General features: G+C 43.3%; 1 protein-coding gene across 2 annotated transcripts in view; it reads left to right on the top strand.

Annotated features, from left to right (window-relative positions):
• Nucleotides 1-22,925, top strand: part of LOC138259003 (inter-alpha-trypsin inhibitor heavy chain H3-like) — a 534,612-nt gene that overhangs the window by 428,146 nt on the left and 83,541 nt on the right. For both annotated transcript variants that reach the window (XM_069206380.1, XM_069206378.1), the window contains one exon: nt 4,909-4,944. In XM_069206380.1, the coding sequence (XP_069062481.1) occupies nt 4,909-4,944 (36 nt within the window). The remainder of the gene's footprint in view (nt 1-4,908; nt 4,945-22,925) is intronic.

Raw genomic sequence — 22,925 nt, 5'->3', positions numbered from 1 at the left:
ATGTTGAAAATGAGACCACACTTGACAGTATCAAGAGCCTACAGGAGGACAAATTTGTTCTGAGCACAAATGAGAGCAATGCTAAGAATAAACCATGATGCAACATGACTATAAGGGGTAAATCCATAAATATTTATGCAGACTCTGGTTCACCCTTTACCATCGTTAATGAGGAAGTGTGGAAGAACACATTTGCTGAAAAAATGGGTTCACATTTCTTAGCACCTGATATCAATCCTGAAAGCTATGTGGGTTAGAAAATTGACATGCTGGGTTTTAGATGATTGCCATTCTCATTGAAAGATAGACATTCAAGAGGCAAACTTCATGTGACAGGAAAAGGACCATCAGTTTTAGAATGGCTTGACCAGAGGAATTTACACATCGTCCTGGATCCAAATACCATGGAAAAAGTGGGTGACAGAAAGTTGGCAAGTAATGCCATGGCAAATACATTTCCTGCAGTTTTCAGCAAATGCCTAGGTATGCTAAGAGGATGCTAAGAGGATTTGAGCACAAAATGTTACTGAAAAGTGAGGCCACTCCCAAAGTACACAAAGTAAAAATTATTACAATGGTGGTAAGGGAAGAAATTTTGAGAGAATTAGACAAGTTTGTAAAAATGGACATCATTGTATCGATTCAGAATTCGGACTGGATTTCTCCGGTGGTGGTGGTGGTGGCAAAAGCAGTGGAAACATTGTTCTATGCATAGACTAATGCCATTTGAATAACAACATCGTCAGAGATCGCTTCCCTCCACCAAACATCACTGAAATGGTGGAGTCCTTAAAGGGTGCTATGTGATTTTCGACCATAGACCTGTTGGCAGCAAATCACCGGATCTCCTTCACACCGGAATCCAGGAAACTAACAGCATTCATTTCACCATTTGGGTTGTATCAATTCATGTGAATGCCATTTGGTTTGGCATCAGCTGCTGCTGCCTTTCAACATTTGATGCATAGAATATTTGGGGAGGAACATAGAATAATGTGTTTTCAGGATGATATCTTAGTATTTGGGGACAACAGGGAGGAACAAGATGTGAGGCTGGAAAAAGTGCTGAGTGTCTTGGAAAGTAAAGGACTAACAGTGGAACGGAAAAAGTGTAAACTGGCTGATAGAAATGTGTCATACTTGGGACATATTATCAGTGAAGAAGGTGTGAGACCACCATCGTCTTTGGTAAAATGCAATTACTGGAGCTCCTGCTCTGGTCAATAAAGTTGAGGTAAGATCTTTTCTAGGGATGTTTTTGCTGCTTGAGTAAGGTTTCACCCCTTTAACCAGTAACACAATTGCCAACAATAAACCCTAATACTTATGCTTCCCTCTGCCTACTCTGACTTCTTCTAATGGAGCCAACACATCAAAATGAGCAACAACATTCTGAATAGGAGAGGTACATGTCAAGCAGCTAATGTTCCTCTCAACCTAGGCAGAGTACTAAAATGTAATATGTAGCATTGAAGGGGAGCAGTGTTGGTGGTTGTTAGATATTAAAGGTTGGTGTCAAAAAATTTATTTTTATTTAAAGAGGAAGGTACCCCAACCCATTCAATAGCCATATTCAGATTGGGTTACCCCACAGTTCATTTTGAATCCCTGCTGAATCCCAGTCACCAGTAGATGCAATTTCCAACATAACTTTGGCTAATTGCAATCATGCCATACAAACATTAATGGTAAGAATGCAGCAAAAGCAGGGAAGTTCTTTGAGAGCCTGGGCTTATTGTGCTAGGCTTAATGTTGTTGTGTATGGGTTAGGGCGATGCTTGGGACTCCTGACAATAGCATGGCTGATTAGATTATATCACAGCACAGCTCCCCTGGGATCTGTGGCATAAGTTGGGCTGCTACTGCTCCAAAGAGAGCAAAGGCTGGAGTCTGATACTTGCATGGATATCCAGATATGGAGTTCCCCTAAATGATGGGTGAACATACTCCTCTACTATCTGTACAGTCATCCTTCACACTCCTGCCATCCATTTTTTCTGAGCCTCTCCTGGCCTTGCCCTCAATTCTGCCTACAATCTACTCAACAAGAGAGAACAATGGCAATGCTCACACCTAAGTAGCTTGGTCAGCAGGGCCATGCCAACTTCCGAACCTGCATATTGCTGAAAATAAGTGGACAAAATGTAAGCTACCACTGAAAAACAGGCAATGACAAAACTGGTCTTGCTTTTCTATAGCGCATGCGAAGAGCAGCCCACAGACACACTGACAGTATGCATTAACCACACCACCCTTTACAGACTAGAAGCCACAGTACAAACACTGGTCACACCCTTCACATTAACTACCTTGCACTACTGAGAGCTGTCTCACAACTGTCACAGTGCAGCAGTCCTATTCATCATATAACACTATCACCTCTCACAGAATAGCAGTCTCATGCTAGAGAGAATATTTATGCCCCTCACAGAGTACCAGTCTCAAACTACCACCTCTAACACCCAGCATAGAATAGAATTAACTTACTACCAGAAGCACTCTCATACTTGTGTCTGCAATATTAGTCTAGCCACAGCAAATGCTTCTGCTTGACTTGAGGACCTGTAGTACTAGCTTAAGCTACTGTAGCAGTTGATGTTTTTTAAATGGCAAAATGTAAATACTTGGTTACAAACAGTAGCCTTGGTATGTAGTGCAGGAAGAAAAATATACCAATGGCATGGAAAGAAAGTTAAGTGTCACCTGTGGAAAGCAGCACATGGTGGGTCATCTACTAGACTGGCAAAGAAAATATGGCACCAGACCTACCTTTGTAGCAAGACTGCTGCTGCTTTTGACCCTGCAGGCAAATCTGTCAATATAACGCTTTTTAACAGAAAGAACACTTCTTTTTAATAATAAACAATCCACCCCTAAACGGGTCTTGGTGCCTACAGTGTGTAATTTTTATTAAAACGATGTACCTGGCTCTGTGGAAAAACTAACTTTTTAATAAAACACTATTTATGCTAACTTTGGATAAGCTCCGTAAATGATTCTACCATTATTTTTAATATGTATTAAAAATCCAATTAAATAGTAAAGATGGCTAAAAGATTCAATAACTAATACTAATATTTATAAAATATACAATTCAATGGTAAAGTTTGATTTTGTTAAACATATAACAAAAGTTACTTTTTAAAAGTTAGACTTTGTGTGCCATAATCCCCTCTAGGCTTACAGAGGGCAGCTGTGGATTGTACAGAAACCTCAGTGATGGAGCATAGATTTGCACTAATGAAAAGCAGATTGAGGTACCTGCACAACAGTGATGGAGCCTTACCGAGACCTGTTATAAGATTACTGCATGTGGTGCTATCTTAAATAACATAGCAGCATAGAGAGGCCTGAGGCCTACCCATAGATTTTGACAGTGACAGGAAGTTCCATGAACTGCTACAGGAAGTCGAATAGACATAACTAACAACCACTACTAAGGTTAGTTACTGAACTATATGCAGACAAAATGTGACTTTTGCGACCACTAAATGGCTGTGTACCATGTACCAACCCTATTTTGCAAGTCGGTAAAATATTACCGACTCTCAAAATAGGGTTTTGAGTCGCTATTAGGAAGGGGCGTGCCAAGTGCACCCCTTCCTAATAGCGAGTTGCACTGGTATGTAGGAATGTTATCCGACCGGAAATGTGGTGCTAAACCATTTGCAAATTACCACCAACTTCAAGCTGGTGGTAACCATTCGCAAACGGAAAGGTGTCCCCAAGGGTTCCCTTTGTGAATGTGAGTGCAATTTTTTTTAGGAGAGTGCAGTGGTCCCGGGAACCACTGTCTACTCTTACAAAATGAAAAGAAAACTTTACTTTTTTAGTTTTGGGATGCATCCAGTTTTCCTTTAAGGAAAATGTGCTGCATTACAAAAAAAAACTTCTTTATTGAAAAAGCAGTCACAGACATGGTGGTCTGTTGAGCTCAGCCACCAATTCTAAATGAGTCGCAAATTGCGACCTTCCTCATGAATAGTAACAGGTCCCTTGCAACCAATTGGGAATCGCAAACAGTGATAAACACACTGTATAACATAGCAGTTTGCGATTTCCTAATAGCAAATTGCAAAAATTCGCTATTAGGAAATCGCAAACCTAAAGCTACTTACATCTGGCCTCAAATCTGCATAGATTCAATTCACTTGTGCTAAAACAGAGAAAGCATAGATTTTCCATGTTTTCAACTTGTTCAGCAAAAAGTTTCATGAATTGCACAAAGTCTCAACATGCGAAATAGTCTATCATTCTAAACACATATCTGAATTTTAGGAAGATAGCAATCAGTTGTTATGTATCTGGAACTTTTTGCATACAGGTGGATAGCAGATAAGATTTGTGGTCGCTGCTTTTAGACGTTCGGAAAATAAAAATGTTTAATAGTTTGTTGCCCGGAATCGGGAAATATTTGACTGCATGGTGACACATTAAGTTAGGAAAGGCTATCATTATTCTTGTGACTAAAGTACAACACAGCCAAAAATGTGCTTTATTCTGTATTCATTGATAGTCAATATCCTATCTTCTTCATTGTTTCACGAAAACCTTTTCTATCAAAAAATGAGAAAATACATTCTAGAACATAATACATAACTCAGAAGTACACACTCAAGGTGCAAAAAACAAGTAGTAAATGATAGTCCTTTTGATGCCATGAAATACACTATATTATAGTCAAAAAGCAGAATCTTCTTACATTTCAAGCAAAATGACAACGCTAGAGTAAGCCTCATTCATGAATCACAGGTCTAGGGAACAGGGTGCAACTGCGCCCGTGTAATATGTCCAATGTGAAAAAAAATGTACGCTGAGCCTCCTACATTCATTTAAATCATCTGGATTACAGCTTTTTGACTGCTGTTGTTCATGCGTCCATTAAACTTTAAACATTTTCTTCCTCAGCACGCCAAACAAATACTGGCACACCCCAGAGCTTTGGTACGTATCATGCAACTTTTCAAATATTTGTACTTCTACCTATGATACTTATCTTGTTTTTGTCATCTCCTGTACACTGAATCTGCCAAGTGGCTGTGTTTTTGTCATACAGTTAATGATTTACCACACTTGTTACAGATCCGACCGTCTGTTACGAAATTTGAACAAATAGTTTGTAGCTCAAGTGTATTAAGAGTTATCAGCAAAAACGTACTACATGTCAGTGGCACTGTGGCAGACAATTTACAGGGTTTATTTAACACTTGCCCGATGGCTCGTAAATGTCATTCATTCTGCCAGATTATTTTAGATAATAGCCTTCTCGAACATTACTGGTCTGAAGACTCCACACTCCTAAAAGACATAGGGGGTCATTCTGACCCTGGCGGTCTGAAACCACCAGGGCAAGAATGACGGAAGCACCGCCAACAGGCTGGCGCTGCTTCCTGGCCCATTCTGACCGCGGCGGTAAAGCCGCGGTCAGAAAACCGGGTCCGGCGGTTTCCCCCAGCTGGCCGAATCCTCCATGGCGGCGCTCCCCTTACAGCCAGCCTGTTTCTGGCGGTTATCACCGTCAGGAACAGGCTGGCGGGAACAGGTGTACTGTGGCCCCTGGGGGCCCCTGCACTGCCCATGCCACTGGCATGGGCAGTGCAGGGGCCCCCTAACAGGGCCCCAGCCTGCTTTTCACTGTCTTCCTAGCAGACAGTTAAAAGCACGACGGGTGCAACTGCACCCGTCGCACACCTGCAACACCGCCGGCTCCATTCGGAGCCGGCTTCAGTGTTGCAGGCCCCTATCCCGCTGGGCCGGCGGGCGCTACCTTAGGTAGCGCCCGCCGGCCCAGCGGGAATGTCGGAATGGCCCCAGCGGTCTTTTGACCACAGGGCGGCCAAATGGCGGTTCCCTCCAGGCGGGCGGCAACCGCTGCCCACCGGGGTCAGAATGACCCCCATAACCTTTACCCACAGTTGAAATACCGTATTCTCTATGTCCCTTCAACTCACATTATGTATAGACTTTCCTAACTCTCATTAGATATTATTCTCAATGTGAAAGTTTATAATTGGGTTATCTTATCATGAAACACTATTCAAAGCTTAAAAACTTAAACCTAAACAAATTTAATCGTATAGACTATGTAAACTACCTTAACCTTAGTATCTACAGTAATGCATTTCCACTGTCCCTCTATCAGGTGCACCGTGGGAAGATTGAACATGCGCTAATAATTTTGGCCATCACACCTGGCACCTTATGCAAACACTGTACATTCCGGTGCTATACATCTTAAACAAATATGACATTTTCAGTCACAAACTGAAGTACCAGCCCTTGACATATCCAACCATAACATTATGGGCTTAAATTAGAGTTTGGAACAGATTGTACTCCGTAGCGATCTTCTGTGTTTCATCGATGGAGCCTGTTTTAAAAACAGCAAAAACGTTGACGGGTGTCCATTATGCTTGACAGAGCCATCTGTCAAAGTTTTAACACATTGACAGGAACTGCCATGATGGTGGTTCCTGCCAGTGACTAGAAGTGTGGGCTGGCAGGTGTCTCGAAATGGGGAAGATGGGTACTCTGTCTCTACACCCCGACCTGACAGCTTTGCTCCACCAACTTTGCCCTCGCCACGTCCCACGCATCCACAGAATGACCGCCGGTGGCTGATATTTCTCCCACCTCACCGCCAAGACGTGGAACACTCTTTCCACCCACCTGCGACAAACACAGGACCTACTTACCTTCAGAAGACACCTCAAGAAATGGCTGTTCAAGCAGTAGCAGCTCCCCTCCCCTCAGCACCTTGAGACCTTCACAGTGCGCTTTACAAATACTCTGATTGAACGATTGATTGATAGTCAAGGTGACTGAGTATTTTACTCTATTGCCCTGATGAAGTACAAACTGTACTCCATGATTTAAATCCAGCCGTAAGTGAAGTTGGCCATCTGTCTCTTGCCTGGATGGACACTATTAATTTGTGCTTAGTACATCTTATATAAATACTGTGCTCTTCAAACATAGCCCCTCATTACAAGTTTGGTGATCCCGCCACAGGATCGTCAAACTCGCGGGGAGGATGCCACCATCATGGCACTGGCATCCCCCGAGCATGTTACAATGTTCCCACCAGGCTGACCAGCAGAAACATTGCAATATGCGTTCCCGCCAGTCAGTCCAGCTAGAACTCTGCTATTATATAGCACTATGCTCCCTTAACTGACTGTGTAATATGTAATTGCATCAGTGACACCATTAATAAAGTGGTTTGTGAAGTCATTAATGACGTAATTTGAGAATTCACCATTTCAAATGCCATCAATGACTCATTATAATTACAATAATTTCAAATTATCTTATAGCTTAGCTGTGATATTAACTCCCAGATGCACAGCACTACCTGGAAAATAGACTACTTCATTGCCAACTATTTGGTCTTACCATTGTTCAGACAGTAGCCTGAAATGTTGCTAAATCTTCCTACCTCCCTTTCTACCCTGCCTATAGTTCTTTGGGAGTCCATGGCCTCAACAAGTAACAAGCCTTACAACATTGGCAAGCAGCAACACCTTAATGATAAAACCATTTACAGTCATTGGCCTAATTGATTCATTTTTCTCAAACCTTTGAAACAGGATGTTAGTGTAGAATGCAAGGTAGGAGGGGTGAGCAGAGGCACCCCTGCTGTGTCTCTCTAGTAATTACACTTACCTCGGATTCCCTCCCCATCATTTGCAGTCTAGCAATAGGATTGTGACATAACATTCTTATAGCTGTCTTAATGCCGGGACCAAGTCCCTACCTTTTGAGAATCTGCAGAAGATAGCTCCATGCAACCAGTTAAAATTCTTCATCAGCATGGAGAACGATCATTGCCATAGGGTTCTGAGTACCACGGCCATGTGATATGTGATGCTGCAGCCCAGGATAAACCCATGCTGCCCAAGCCAAAGCAATTAATCTATGACCCTGCTAAGACAAATTCCTAGTATCTTACAGTATAATTTTACATTGGTATTGATAATTAAAATCAGGTTATAGGAACAGGATTCAGTGTAGGCTTCACTTTAAAAAAAAAAAAAAAAACACTGTTGGTGGCTGTCCATGATGCTGGGACTGAGGATCCCAACACAGCTTCCAAGAAGGTGGAATCACATTCCCTGAAAGCATTGGGTAAAATAATCAAGAAAACTCCAACATGATTTGATCTAATCCCAATTCCTTCCCAGATGGCAGAGTATCAAAAGCCTCTTTCAGTTCCTCCAGTGTAAAAGGAGCATCCAAAGCTACTTTACTGTTTCATCTTGCTTGGGGTGGAGTGTAAATCTTTTTGATAGAGTGTTTGATAATATTTTTCAAACACCCTAACATAGTTTTTGGAGTATTAACTTGGTGCCGTCCCCTATCCTATATAGCATTGGTGCCATTATGCACATCTCTCTGCCACATTCCCAGTGCCAGGATCTTACCTACGCTATTGTTGTGTCCCTTTCTTTCTGCCCTATATGTTTGATATCTCTCCACTATTTTTCTAGACTCAGTAACGCTAGCCTCAGTAACTGCAATCCCATGGAAGAGCTCACACTCTTCCTGTCCTTCAATTATGACCTTAACATGGCAAGTTCAAGTCTGGCCAACCACTTGTAATATTCCTTACACCTATTTCGATGTGTCTTCTGGCTGTGGAAGCTGAAGCTAAATGTTTCCCCCTTATTACTAGCTTTTAAAGACTCCCAAATGATACTTGTAGCTGCACTCTGCACTCCCTTTTTTCTATTCATAAAATCTATCAGCCACTCCTTCATATGATCTATATGATCTGTATATTCTAGATTAACGGATCATCCAACACTTAAGAATCAGATAGTTGTGGTCCGAGAAGAGTCTGGGAAACTTCTCTAGTGACACCTCCCTCAAGAAACTGGGTGATACCAAAAAGGACAAGTATACTTTCTGTGAGGATAAAAAAAAATGATAACCTGGATCAGGAGGATTCACCCTAGCCCAAGCATAGATGAGGCAGTGGATCTCCACATGTGATAAAGGGCAGTGCCATGAGATCTGTTCACACCCAGATACTCAATGACTGCAGCTTCATCCATAATAGACCTGTAAATGCAGTAGATAGTCAACTTTAAGTCCACTATCTGACACTCCGCCAATACCCACTTCCCAAGCTTGTCTGAGGACCTCATCTTTGCCACAAAATGTTTTTTTGTCTAAAATTACCACCTCCTCGTGGTAGTGCTCTATGTGGTACAAACTAAGAGAGTATATCCTATAGTTTCTAACAAGGCCTTCCTAGCCACCACTATGTGTGTTTCCTGTAAACATAAGGGGGAATGGTTTTGGGTTGCCCTTACAAGGGGATGCAGGGTGACCCCAAACCTAGAATGAGATTTGTCAATCCATGCAAGACCACCTTGCATGGCTTGGTAAATCTAGAGTAATGCAAGGCAGTCCAAGTCCCCGCCTTGCGTTACTCTTCCACATGGAGTCTCTCCATGGGTGGAGTGGGGGCCTTCCCATGCATCCTCTCACGAATTATGGCACATTCCCAGATTTACCATGAGTGGTAGACCTGGGAATTCATCAAAATGCAATTTTTTCCCACTGGGGGGTGTAACAAGGAGAAATATCTTTTTTTTTTTTTTTTTTCCTCTTTCTACATGTGCTGCATCTATAGCACACATAGAAAGAGATAAAAACCTACAAGGATTGGTTTTGTGCAGGAAGGTGTTCCTTCCTGCACAAAAAATCCTTCATGCAATGCAGCGCAACAAGGTGTCTTTCAGCGTTGTGTGACATTTTGATAACTCAATCTCATGATGTCCGCACCCAGAGTTCTCAAACGTTCAGCCACCCAGGCCCACCTAGAACAAACATTCAAGCCCTAGACATTAATTGTATCAATATGCAGCATTTGCAAAAAGACCAGGAGTTTGGGAAAAAATAAGTCTCACAGGGTTACGGAGAAAAGATTGAGACTATTTATCCTGAAATGTTTTTATCAGCTGGTGCATTCTTCAACATTGCTCTAATGTAATGTGACAGAAATCAGGCTCCCCAAAAAAGGAATGTACATCCGCACAATGTTTGGAGTCCGGGTAGTCTTTTTCAAACACTGCTTGTCTAAGAAGAAAGTTACCAAAAAAAAAAACATGTTGGCTGTGGGTTTCAGCCTGATGGTGCGCTTTTCCGGTCCACATGTTCCATCAATAGTGCATAGCTGTGTGTCCATGAAATCTCATGTTCCCCATTCCAACCCTTAAGTTCTAGGAAGACACCTTGACACAGTTTAATTAAGAGTCTTGGAATATTGTTACCCTCAGCACCTTCCACAATCCCAAGAATCAATAAGTTATGTAATTGTTGGCGATCTCAAACTCATCTAACTTCCATTGCACTTCCACTAGTTGCGAATCATGTGCATCTGTTTGTTCCCTTACTGAGACAAGATTAGTTTCTAATAATGTTGCCTGGCCCTCCACCACAGAAATTATTTCTGCCATCTCTGAGCAAGTTTTATTGATCTTACATAGTGCCCCATGTAGCTTCGTAGTAATGACCCAGGCTCTCCTATTGTCGGTGTTGGTCTCCTCCCAATTTAGCATGATGCCCTAGTGTATGATTCGACTGCCCCTTCCAGACTCTGAGACTGTCAATTTAAGGATACAGTTAGACTCTCAAGGGCATGCTGTGTGGTCATAAAATCCCACTTTATATTACCCCCAGTGCCAGTCCACCAAAATGCTTTTACCTTTACAGGAAGCCTTTGCACCATAGACCACGGGCCAGATGTACATAACTATTTTCATGTCACAAATGGCCCGATTTACAAAATCAGGTCATTTGCTACAAGAAAAAAGCATTTTGGTATGTACAAATCCAATTTTGCTATTCGGTAAACCATTTACTGAATCGCAAAATAGGTTTGCGAGTCGGTATTAGGAAGGAGTTTGCCAAGGATGTCCCTTCCCAATAGCGAGTTGAAGTGGTATGCAGAATGCGTTGCAAAACATTTGTAGATTACCACCAACTTCAAGTTGGTGGTAACCATTCGCAAATGGAAAAGGGTCCCCAAGGGTCCCCTTCCCCTTTGTGAATGGGGGTGCCAACATTTTTTCAGCGCAGGCAGTGTTCCAATGGACCAATGTCGCCTCTGAAAAAAAGAAGAGGAAACTTTTCTGTTTTTTTGTAATTCCTTTAAAGAAAATGGACTGCATTTAAAAAAGAGAAACTGCTTTATTTAAAAAGCAGTCACAGGCATGGTGGTCTGCTGTCTCCAGCAGGCCACCATCCCTGTGAGTGCAGCTATTCCCAAATGGGTCACAAATTGCGACCTGTCTCATGAAATTAATGAGGCAGATCCCCTTTGGGAACCTCTAACAGTGTCTGAGACACTGTTGTACATCAAGTTTTGCGACTCACACATTGTGAGTTGCTAAGTCTTGCAATTTGCAAGTCACAAAACCTGACCTACATACATCTGGCCCCAGGTGTTTTTGCCCCTGGTAGCTATCCCATTTGCAATCATTCACAATGCTTAACATGCTGCTCAATGAATCACCCTCTGAATGATCAGGGTTGTTAGTTGACCTACCTGACATTGAGCAAAAACATTCTGTCCCCTCAGTTTCCAAACCAGTCTCAGCCATATTTGCATCGTCTCTCCCCTGGGCTTCCCTTATAGCCTTATTCTTACCAACACCACCCTTTATGGACACCATGGCAGCAACAGCACCCTCCTGCCCTGGATCTTGACTTAGACCGCCTAAGTAAATCCAGTCCATCTTGGACAAGGATATGTGCCTTGTAATGGTGGGGTTTTGTCCCTGGATCATGTGGGCGTGCACCAATTATGAATTGTAGGCCCATCATGTTCTGAGCACAGCCCACGTCCTCAGCAGGGTAAATCACAGTACCCCTCATAGCCCTCTCAGCAACAATTTCTTAAATGGGGCCCTCTCCCGTCCCATCAATCTCAGAAGCTTTAATACTGTGAGTCCCATCTGCATATGCACATTCAACAGACTTAGTACTCTCACTAAACTGTGTTCCAGCAAAGACAGTGAGGGAGGGCTGCCTTAGAGATAAAGTGTAGGGCAGTCCAAGCACCACCACTGAGACTCATCCAGTGATTTATTCGCAAAGTCCCCTTGGCCTGTGAACGCCATATCGTCAGCAGCCGGTCTTATACCTAAGATAACAGTTTATTCTTCATTTCAAATTGGCTTATTTTGGGTGTTCAGGCTCCTGCCCTACCCATGTGGTTGTTGTGCCCGGGGGCCCATCCCTATTCCACTTGCTGTTTGATGCTGCTCTTCTATGCATGAATTAAGCAGTATTCTGTTAGTGCATGGCAGGCACTATTGTGGGGATGATAGTGGTGTCTAGAATGACACCTATGTCATCATTTACCTGGAGAAAATTAAAATTAGAACAAACATGGGGTGAGGTGTAGATAGGAGTAAGTAAAGATGGGTAAACGAAAGGTAGTAGTTGTGGACAATGTAATGTAAACACAATACCTAGTAGTATTTGTATTATTTACTGGAAATCTTTATTCCAATTGTTTTTTCCTTGTACGAGCACTAAATTTAGAGCTGAGTTCATCTCTCAAGACTGGACCACAGTGCCAAAAATGATCTTCTTTCACCAAAAACCTCAGCTACACTCTCCTTCTATGGTGGCTTCAATTAATGATGGGAGTGTGTGTAAACAACAGGCTCAGTCCTCAAATGTCCCACAAGAAAGCTAGACCATTTCCCAAATTGAGGACAACTTTCATTGGGGCAGGAGCAAGGCTATTGAATCCTGGGACAAGAAAAGAAGTATTTTAGTAATTGTTAGAGCTGGCATCCTTAGGGTAGTCTTCCCCCAAATATTTCCCTGCTTACCTACTCATTTTGCTATATCTTTTAGCTGGCCTCGGGTCTCTGGGCACTTTACCATTGCTGACCAGTACTAAACTGCATGTGCTTCTTCCCTAAAGATAATAACATTGGTGTACACACAATTGGCATGTTTGGTTTATTTGCAAGCCCCTTGTAAACTAGTATACCAGATATCTATGACCTGTATCCTAAATGCTACTAATGGGTTTGCAGTCCTGATTTTACCACCCACACAAGTAGCCTTTCAAACCTGTCTCAGACCTGCCATTGCAGGCTTGTGTGTGCAGTTTACTGCTGCTACAACTTAGCATTCAAACTACTTGCCAAGCCTCAAACTCCCCTTTTATGACACACAAGTCACCCAGAAGGTAGGCCGTAGGTAGCCCTTAGGGCAGGGTTTTGTGTAAGCAAAATATGGGATACGTACTCTTAAGTTTTACATGTATTTCTAATGTCAAGCAGCTACATTCATTTTTCACTGCTCTGAGGCCTACTCCGCTCATAGGCAAGCATTGGGAAATCTTTAATCTTAATACCCTTTTAAATTGTAATTCCTGATTAGAAAGGAATAGCTCAATCATTTTTCATATCTTTGGAATGGTAATGATAAATCCTCTTTAATAGTAAAGTTGGATTTAACATTACTATTTTAGAAATGGCACTACTAGAAAGTGGGCATTTCTCTGCTCATACTGCTCTGTGTACTTGCAGCTTGCCTCCAATACACGCCTGGGGTGGGTGACAGCTACACTTTGTGCATTCCCTCTACACAGTCACAAACACAGGAAGGGTGGATTTGACAGATAACTTATCTGTATTCTTCTGCATTCTGATAACTTTTCCTGGACAGGAAGAGAGAGGAGGAGCTGACACTTACACCTGAATAGGCAGTGTCCCCTGTCCTACACAAAGGACTGATTACACCCTACTGATAATCTGGAGCCAGGGCTGGAAAGAAAAGGGGATCAGTGTACCTCAAGGGCCTGCTTTGAAGTCACTCTCACTTCAAAGGCACAACTGGGTATAAGTACTGTTCCTTTGACCCTACAAAGGCAGTACACTACTGGACCTGTGAAAAACTTTGCCAGGAGTAAGGACTGCTGTGCTACAGGGATTACAACGCTGCTGGACTGCTGCCCTGTAAGGACAGATTTCTGCTTTGGCGATCTCTGCCCTGTTGCCTGCTGATCTCTGCCCTGATGAGGTCAAGGACTGGACCCGTCTCACTTGAAACCAGAGTGAGTCTAAGGGCTTGCTGGGTTGCGCCCTGTTCATCTGCAGTCTCAGGGACTTCAAAGACAGCCTGCAACTCCTAACCAGCACCTGGCCTTTTCCTGCTGTGAATCCAGCTCTGCCACGTGGTACCAATCCAGTCCTGGGCCCTTGGAAGTGAGAGAAAACCAACGCAATGGTGACATTGCATCAATCGGAACTGGAACACTTCCATTTGACAAGGCCTTGCTGCCCGAGCTGTGGACACTGCATTGCCGACTTCATGGCGCATCGTCCCCGGACCCAGATGCATCTTCGACTGTGCGTGGCTCGGTGCTAACGCATCACTTTGTGCTGAATGTATCATCTCTAGTCCTGTGATTCGATGACACATCACCTCAATGGCCATAGATACTTGATCTTTGATGCTTCCTCAACTCTGTACAGTTCGGAACCTACACATCACCTACATCTCTATGATCGACAGTGATGCATCTCCGCCCCTGCTCCATGCATTGAGTCTTCAAGGTTGATGCTTGCTCCATCCAAGGTACTTTTTCAGAAGTCCCTGCGTGGGTTCTGTACCCGGCCTTTCCTCCATCACGGTCGGCCTGAGCTTTGGATTTACCTCTGTCTAGCGCGACCACAAGTAACTCCTAAGGGCTATTGAATTCTAAGCACTACTTTTTGATTTATTATTTAAAAATTCATAACTCTGGTTCTACTTGTTGGATTTTTGTGTTCTGGTCTTGTTTCATTCATAAAAATCTAATTAATTTTTTTAACCCTGTGTGGAGTATTTTTTGTGGTGTCTTCATACTGTTACAGTATGTGTGTCTGTGCTGCACAAATACTTAACATACTGCCTCTTTAGATAAGCCTGACTGTTCTGTGCCATACTACCAGGTAGTGAGCGAAGATTGTGAAGTGTGCATCTAGCTTACCTTGATTAGAGTGGTAGTTCCTGCTTTTACAATGTGCATACTTTGACCACCAGAAACATAATTTCTAACAGTAATGAACACTACTGATACGGCAATAGTTAGTTTGAAATTTACCTCCTAATTCCCCTTTGACATCCTAGTCTGTACACCTGAGGCTTTTTCACAACATGCTTGCTGTACTTGTCACTTCCTTACTGAGCCCCACATCTTAAAAAGAAGTGCGGAGAAGGATAGATGCAATTTGGGTGCTCTTGACTATGGCAATAGAATGACTCAAATACTGCTCTGAGGCTTGTGTCAGTGAACTTCAGCATCTACCTGGAGAAACTGGGACTTTTAGGCATTCAGGAGGAAAATGAAGGCTGATATGTAGGAAAAAACTAATCTATGGGATACCTTTCTTTGGTTGTATAACATGCATAAATCAGCCAGACGTGTAGATGGATTGAAGAACGAACTCTTTTTCATGTAGAACCACAATCATGCAAGGTCAGGGGAAACATCTGCTTCTCCTCATCGTCGTATGCCACAGAGGACCCAGGCACTGCTAAGGAAATTAGTTATGGCACTTATCAGTCAGAAGGCACGGATGATGTTGGAGGAAGGTTGCATCTCTTCCCTTTTTCTGGACCTCTACGAGATCTGTCTGTCAGTGGGAAACCAGCAAGGTACATCTGTTGATCTGATATGAATATGTCAGACTGATACTTATGGCTCCTCTCCTTCCCACACCTGTGACTGCTGAAATATCTATGAAGTAGAAAGGGATGCCAAATGGTGCAGCTTCTAGAGCTACATCTGTTGTTCCATTATTTATCCCAACCTAAATTGTGATTTTTCTAGGCAGAAGGCCCTCCCACTTTCCTTGGTGCTAAACAGCTTCCCTTCATAAAGAAATAATAACACTCTGTACACTGGACCGAATATCCTTGTAAAGTCACACTGAGTAAAACACCGGTCCAACGGACCATAAAACAGACCCACAAACAGACAGAAATACTGGCCCACACACTGACTTGTGAGACCAGTCCATCAGGAATTGCCTGGTTGCCCCATAACCCAGGCAGACCCTGCCGTACATTGACAGGGCTGTAGGTACTGATTTTTGGTATGGACTATATCTGTGGTACATTCCTTTTATTCTGTATCTTGGAGGGATGGAGGGTCTACTGTCACAAGTACACTTTAACAACCCACTTGTATGGTGACTCAGACACAGAGATTGAATAAAGCTATCTGCACCCAGTCCAACTGGTGCAATTCCCTTTGACATCTCCTGGAACAAGGGTTGGATTTGGCCCTCTCTTTTGGATCAACCCCAAACCTTGAGCTCTCCTGTTTTCTGAACCTGTGTTTTGGCTTTAGGACTGCCTCCCAAACAGTGCTAAAGTGTGTCTGTTGACTTCTTTGAACATGACAACATTGTCTTCCAACAAATTGCCACATTTAATTTACTTGAAAGCCCCTAGTACAGTGGTACATGTACCAAGGGCCTGTAAATTAAATGCTACTGGTGGGCCTGCAGCACTAATTGTGCCACCCACTGAAGTAGCCTTTTTAAACTTATCTCAGGTCTGTCACCATAGCCTATGTGCATTTATAAACTGCTGTTTCAACCTGGCATAAAGCCTTTTGCTAGGCCTAAATCTTCCTTTTAATACATGTAGCTCACCCCTAGGGTAGGCCCTTAAAACCCTTAGGGCAGGGTGCAGCATATTTATAAAGTTGGACATGTAGTTTCACGTTTCACATGTCCTGTTAGTGAAAAACTCTTAAATTTATTTTTTTACTACTACGCAGCCTACCTCCCCCACAGGATAACATTGGGTTGCCTTTGTACCTCTACTAAGTGATTACTTTTGTTCGGGAACATGTAGAAATGCATGTTTGGCCTCTGAGAAATTGTAATTTTAAATCCTCTTTAATAGTAAAGTCAGATTTTAAGGCACAATTCTGGAAATGCCACTTTTAGAAGGTTTGCATTTTTTGTTCTAACGATTTGGTTCCTGCAGCCTGTGTCCTGGTTCACATGACTGTGATTAGCATGACAGATGGCCTTTGTGTATTCCTCCCAGACAGTGACACAAAGGGAGACTAGGGTTGGCAGGATGGGCCATCCTGTCAAAATGGAAGGGGTAGAGCTGTGCACAGCCTCACTCACTTACATTACAAAGAAGGCACCTTAGCACACACACAAAGGACATTCTAGCCTTTCATCATCCAGATATCCTGGAACCAGGGCAGGAAGGAAGAAAGTTACAGAACAATCTGTGGGGGGACTGCAGAAGTTTTTGTCCATTTCAAAGCTGACACCGGTTAAAAAATAGGACCCTCAGAACCACTCTTCAGTTCACTCCTGAACATGCGAAGGGCACTCATAAGGGCTGCATTGTACTTCAGAGGACTGCCCTTCTGTTTGAGGCATGCTTTCTACTTCAGAGGACAATCCTGCTGCTTGAGGACTGTATTGCTGTTGGGACGCAGGACTACCAGAGTGACTCTAAGGGCTAGTTTCCTGGTCTCGTGTTCTGATGATCAGGGATATAACAAGCTCCAACAACTAGAACCCTACACCTGGACCCTGGCTGAAGTGAGTCCTGCCCTCCGAGTGGTGCCCACCCAGACCTGTACCCTTGTAAGTGGTGCTAAAGGTGCTTAAACTGCCAAAATCTAAAATTTCGGAAATTTCGGCAACAGGAGACTGGGATGTACCTGCTCGTCAATCTGCCCGATGTACATTCCTAGTAGGGTTGACTTCTCAGTAGCTCCTGCTAACTTCTTCTCAGAAGCAGTAAATCTTGTTTAGCTGCTTCTCTTTGGAAGGGTATTGAGTAGAGAAGTTTTTTTTCAAATGTGCAAACGTGTATTGGCAAATGAAAATTATTTTTTAAATCTGATAGTCTAAATGATACATAGATTAAGTGATGAATTAATGATTTTGCACTTAAATGGAGCTTACTGACTCACTTTAGAATGTAATTAATACTGTGAAGTAGTTATGCCACATTTTCATGTGACACACCATTTATTTTAATATGGATGCTGTCAGACCTGGCATTCTTGGTATGGTTTCTCCCAACTTTTTGCCTTCAGACCTCCTGTTTTACTGACCTTGTTTTTGTTGGTTTTAGGACTCTGGGCACTTTACCCCTACTACCCGATGCTAAAGTGCTTGTGCTCTCTGCTTAAAACATGGTAACATTAGCTTATCCACAATTGGCATATTTAATTTACTTATAAATCCATAGTAAAGCGCACTACCTGTGCCCAAGGCTTTTAAATTAAAGACTACTGGTGGGCCTGTCACATTGATTGAGCCACTCACTTCAGTAGCCCTTCATACATGACACAAGCCTTTCATTGCAGAGCCTGTGCGTGCCGGCTTAACCTGCCATGTCGACATTGCAATTTAACCCTCTTGCCAGACCCAAACCTTCTTTTTTAAAACATAGAAGTCACCGTAAGGTAGGCCATGTAGAAGTATATTTAAAAAGTGGGATATGTACTTTTAAGTTTTACATGTCTTAGTAGTGAAAAACTCTTACATTTGTTTTTCACTACTGCAAGGACTGTGTCTTCCATAGGATAACATTAGGATTACCTTATTACAGTTCATAAGTGTAACTTCCAATTGGGAAGGGATTGGACACCCAAGTTTGGTGTCTCTCAAATCACAATTTAAAATCCCAGCTGAAGTTGAAGTCGGATTTTATACTCTAATACTAAAAATGCCACTTTTTGAAAGTTGCCATTTTCTAGCTTTAAACATTTAGGGCCTCATTACAACCCTGGCGGTCAAAGACCACAAGGGCTGTTTTGGAGGTTGCACCGCCAACAGGCTGGCGGTGCAAACTCAGTGATTACGACCGCAGCGCTGACCAGGGGACTACGAGTCCCCTTCCCGCCAGCCTTTTCATGGCAGTAGGAACTGGTGGGAAGGGGAGTCGGGGCCACAGCTTTTCACTGTCTGCACAGCAGACAGTGAAAAGTACGACGGGTGCAACTGCACCCGTCGCACGGCTGCAACACCGCCGGCTGCATTTGGAGCCGACTCCCATGAGTTTCCACCCGCCGGCCCAGTGGGGATCTCATAATGGCCACCGCGAAAGTGCGGCCGCATTGGCGGCCGCAAGGCGGTTACAACTTGGTGGGCGGCAAAGTTGTAAAGAGGGCCTAGGTGCCCTCTGCCTGCCTTTGAATACTATATATGGATGGATCACAGATGGGCATTTGTGCACTCCCTTCGCAGAGCAACGCACAAAGGTAGCTTTGGTGTGACTGATAGATCATCTACAGCCCGATCGGCCATCCTGGAGGAGCTGACACTTACCTGAAAGGCTGCGTCCTGATCCCACAAAGGGCTGCATACCTCCCTGTAGTGAGTCGGGAGCCAGGGCATGGACTCTGTGCACTTCAGAGGATTCTTTTTGAAGTCTACCCCACTTCAAAGGCACCACCAGGTACGAGAACTGGACCTCAGGCACCACCAACTCAGTATACTTCTGGAACTGTGGATAGTCTGCCAGGAAGAAGGACTGCAGTGGTACTGAAAGATTGTCACTCACTCTGCTGGAACCTGCTGGATTTCCACTCTGCTGTGCTGGCCTGCTGGCCTCCTTGCCTGGTAGTGAAAAGGAATAAACCTGAATCCTTCCAAACTAGAACTAAAGTGACTCCAAAAGCTTGATGGCTTGCCTTCTGTTCTTCTGAGGTCTCTGGGACATCAAAGACTACTCTTCATACTTCAGCAGCCCCTGGACTTTGCTTTCTGCAGCTTTTGTCCTGCCAAATGGTGCCAATCCAGTCCTGGGCCCTTGGAAGAGGGTATAAAGTTCTGCAACTGCCTGAACCAGTGCATCAACGCTGTTGAGCCAATTGGAACCAGCACATCTCCTTCAACATTGATGCATTGCGTCTGCTGCAAGGATAGAGAATGCTGCATTGCTGTCAGTGTCAGTACATCACTGCTACTGTGAGGATCAGGAGCTCCCCATGTTCGACTGCACAACACATCACCCCATTTCCGACACATCTGGTTCTCCCAGTCAACTTAACATCGAACCATGGTACTGCTTTCAGTGGGTGAAGGTTAGTCCCTGTATCTGAATAAAATGATGGACGGAGTGTTGAAACCTTTCAAACACTCACCCCCAGTCACAGATCTGGGTTTAATCCATTGTTATTTAGTTTGGATGCAGCCATATACAAATCAGTCTTTGTTGTATCCTAGTAACCAGTCCGGGGTTGTTAGAACGTGGGTTTGGAATGTGATGGTTTGAAGTACGAGGGAGAGGGGAACGGAAAAGACGGTGGAGCCGGATGGGTCTTGAGCCCTGGCAGGGGTTGTTCCTGTTTACTTGAATAAAGAAGACTTGTCACATACAAGGTTGGCATCGCTTATTTATATTTACCTAACAACTTAACATTGGCGACGAGGATGTCAGAAGAAAGCCTTGAAATTCGCGTCTATGTCAACCCCTGCCAATGGAGGGCGAATCCTCGGTAGATGAGAAGAAGAAGCGCGGCATTTGTACGCAGGTCTGGGTTGTACAGCAGAGGCCGAACAGGAGTAATATCCAGCAAGGTGTTATTTTGAAGAGAAAGGAGCGGATGGTATAAAGCGACATAATTCTAGTACGCCGCGTCAAATAAGGTATGAGTTATACGCGTGCGTGGAGCAACAAGGGGCATTTTTAGTAGTTGTGATAAAATCTTACCGTGTTTCTGCGGAAGGCTCGAGACACCGCGCGTGCAGCAAGTGAGGAACAGTGACGGTTGTTGGGAGACGTCATCACGCCAACAACGCTACAGCGTGACGTGGTGTTGTGTGCACGCTGGTAACCACAGCAACGGCCGTAACAAGGAACTGCTGGGGAATATAAACAGAACTGCTTTCACGACAGCTACGCTACAGCACCGACAGCGTTACGTGGTGGTGTATGCATGCAAGCAACCACAGCATTGGCTGCAGAAAGAGAGAGACTGGTGAAATAAACAGAATTTATTGCAAGCCCGTTTAAAAAAAAAAAAAAAACGACACAGACAAGGGAGTTTCATGAGTTGTGTATTTATTCTATAATTGTAGGAAACTAATAAGGTGGCAGCATGGATATGTCATCTATTTTGGCGCCAGTGACATTTTTACAGAGTCCAGGTCCACCATGTATGGCATGGGAAGACTGGCGCAAAGCTTTTGAGACATACTTGGAGGCAATTGGAGGAGTTGCTTCCGAACCTTTGCGCAAGTTAGCTATTTTAAAACACTGTTTGGGTGTCGAAGGTCGGAGAGTACTAAAAACACTACCAAGACCCAGTCGTAATGTCTCCTCAAATGTAGATGGTGAGGGAGATGATGACTCATCATCACCTTCTGACTTCAGTGGTGATGAATACAGTGTAGCTATGAAAGCGTTAGATGACAATTAGGCAGAAAAGTCAATGTAGTTGTTGAAAGACACAGATTTTTTTACAGTATTCAAGCACATGGAGAAACCGTAGAGCAATATATTGCCGAATTGAGAACATTAGCTGCGTCATGCAAATTTAGAGAATTGCAAGAAGAACTAACTAGAGACCAATTCATAAACAAAACAAACAACTCCAAAATTCAAGAACGGCTATTGGACTTGAAGGATCCCTCGCTACAAAAGACGATCAATATTGCAAGACGTATAGAGAACACTTCTAAGTACTTATCTGAACTTAATCTTAAAGAATGCAATAGTGTAAGCTGTTCAAAAGACGTGAACATTATCTCCAGATCAAATAAAGGGGATGTTGTAAAGTGGGATAGAAAAAAGTAAAGGGAATATTATAGGTGCGGTAGCACTAATCATACCGCGGAAGCTAGCAAATGTCCTGCTATCTTGGTGAAATGTTACCAATGTAAGAAGATAGGGCATTTTGCACGTGTATGCAAGTTGGGACGAGTGCAGAAACAGCGACAAAAACTTTCGGTGAACAGCATCAAGGTGGGTGATGATACACAGTATAATGTGGATGATGTGAATGAAGATGAGAATGAAGATGAGGGCAATGTTGAAGTGTTGACTATAGAAGAATATGTGGGGGCAGTTGGAGATAATTACACCCCTCCGAAGTGTGTGGTCAGGATAAATGATAAAATGGTGGAAATGTGGGTAGATTCATGTTCTCCGTACATCATTGTGAGTAAACAAGTGTGGAAAGAGTTGGGGTGTGGTGGACTCAAGCCCACGAATATCAAACCTGTAGGATATTGTGGGGACAAGTTACCTCTAATTGGTTACATAATGTGTACCATAGTTTTCAAGGAAAGGAGTGCAAAGGTACCTGTTTATGTGGTCGAACACGGGAAGAGTCTGTTGGGGTGGAGTGAACAAAAATCTTTGGGAATGAAATTGAATCCTAACCATCCCGATCAAGTGTTAGTAGTAAATGATGAAGAAAAGAACAAATGGCGGGAAAGGTTTCCCAGTTTGTTTTCTGAGAAATTGGGTTGTTTGAAAAAATTCGAGCATCGAATTGTAGTCAGGACGGGTAGCTTTCCTAAGATACATAGAGTAAGGAACGTACCATTTGCTTTGAGATCACAATTAAAAGAGGAGTTGATGAGATTGTGCAAGGATAAAGTTATTGAGCCTATTGAGTCGTCAGAATGGCTTAGTCCCATTGTTTTGGCATGTAAACCGAATGGAAAATTACGCATGTGCATAGATTTGAGAGATCTCAACAAGTGTATTTTGGTAGATTGTCATCCCTTACCACACATCAATGAACTATTGTCATCTGTAAGGGGGGCTAAGTATTTTTCATCCATCGATCTGTCGAATGCGTACCACCAAGTACGATTACACGCATCATCTAAGAAATTAACGTCTTTCATTACTCCTGAGGGCATGTTTCAGTGTCTTCGTATGCCATTTGGATTGGCATCAGC

Source organism: Pleurodeles waltl, chromosome 9, assembly GCF_031143425.1.
Source record: "Pleurodeles waltl isolate 20211129_DDA chromosome 9, aPleWal1.hap1.20221129, whole genome shotgun sequence".
Lineage (NCBI taxonomy): Eukaryota > Metazoa > Chordata > Amphibia > Caudata > Salamandridae > Pleurodeles > Pleurodeles waltl.
This window is presented reverse-complemented; position numbering and strand designations above follow the sequence as displayed.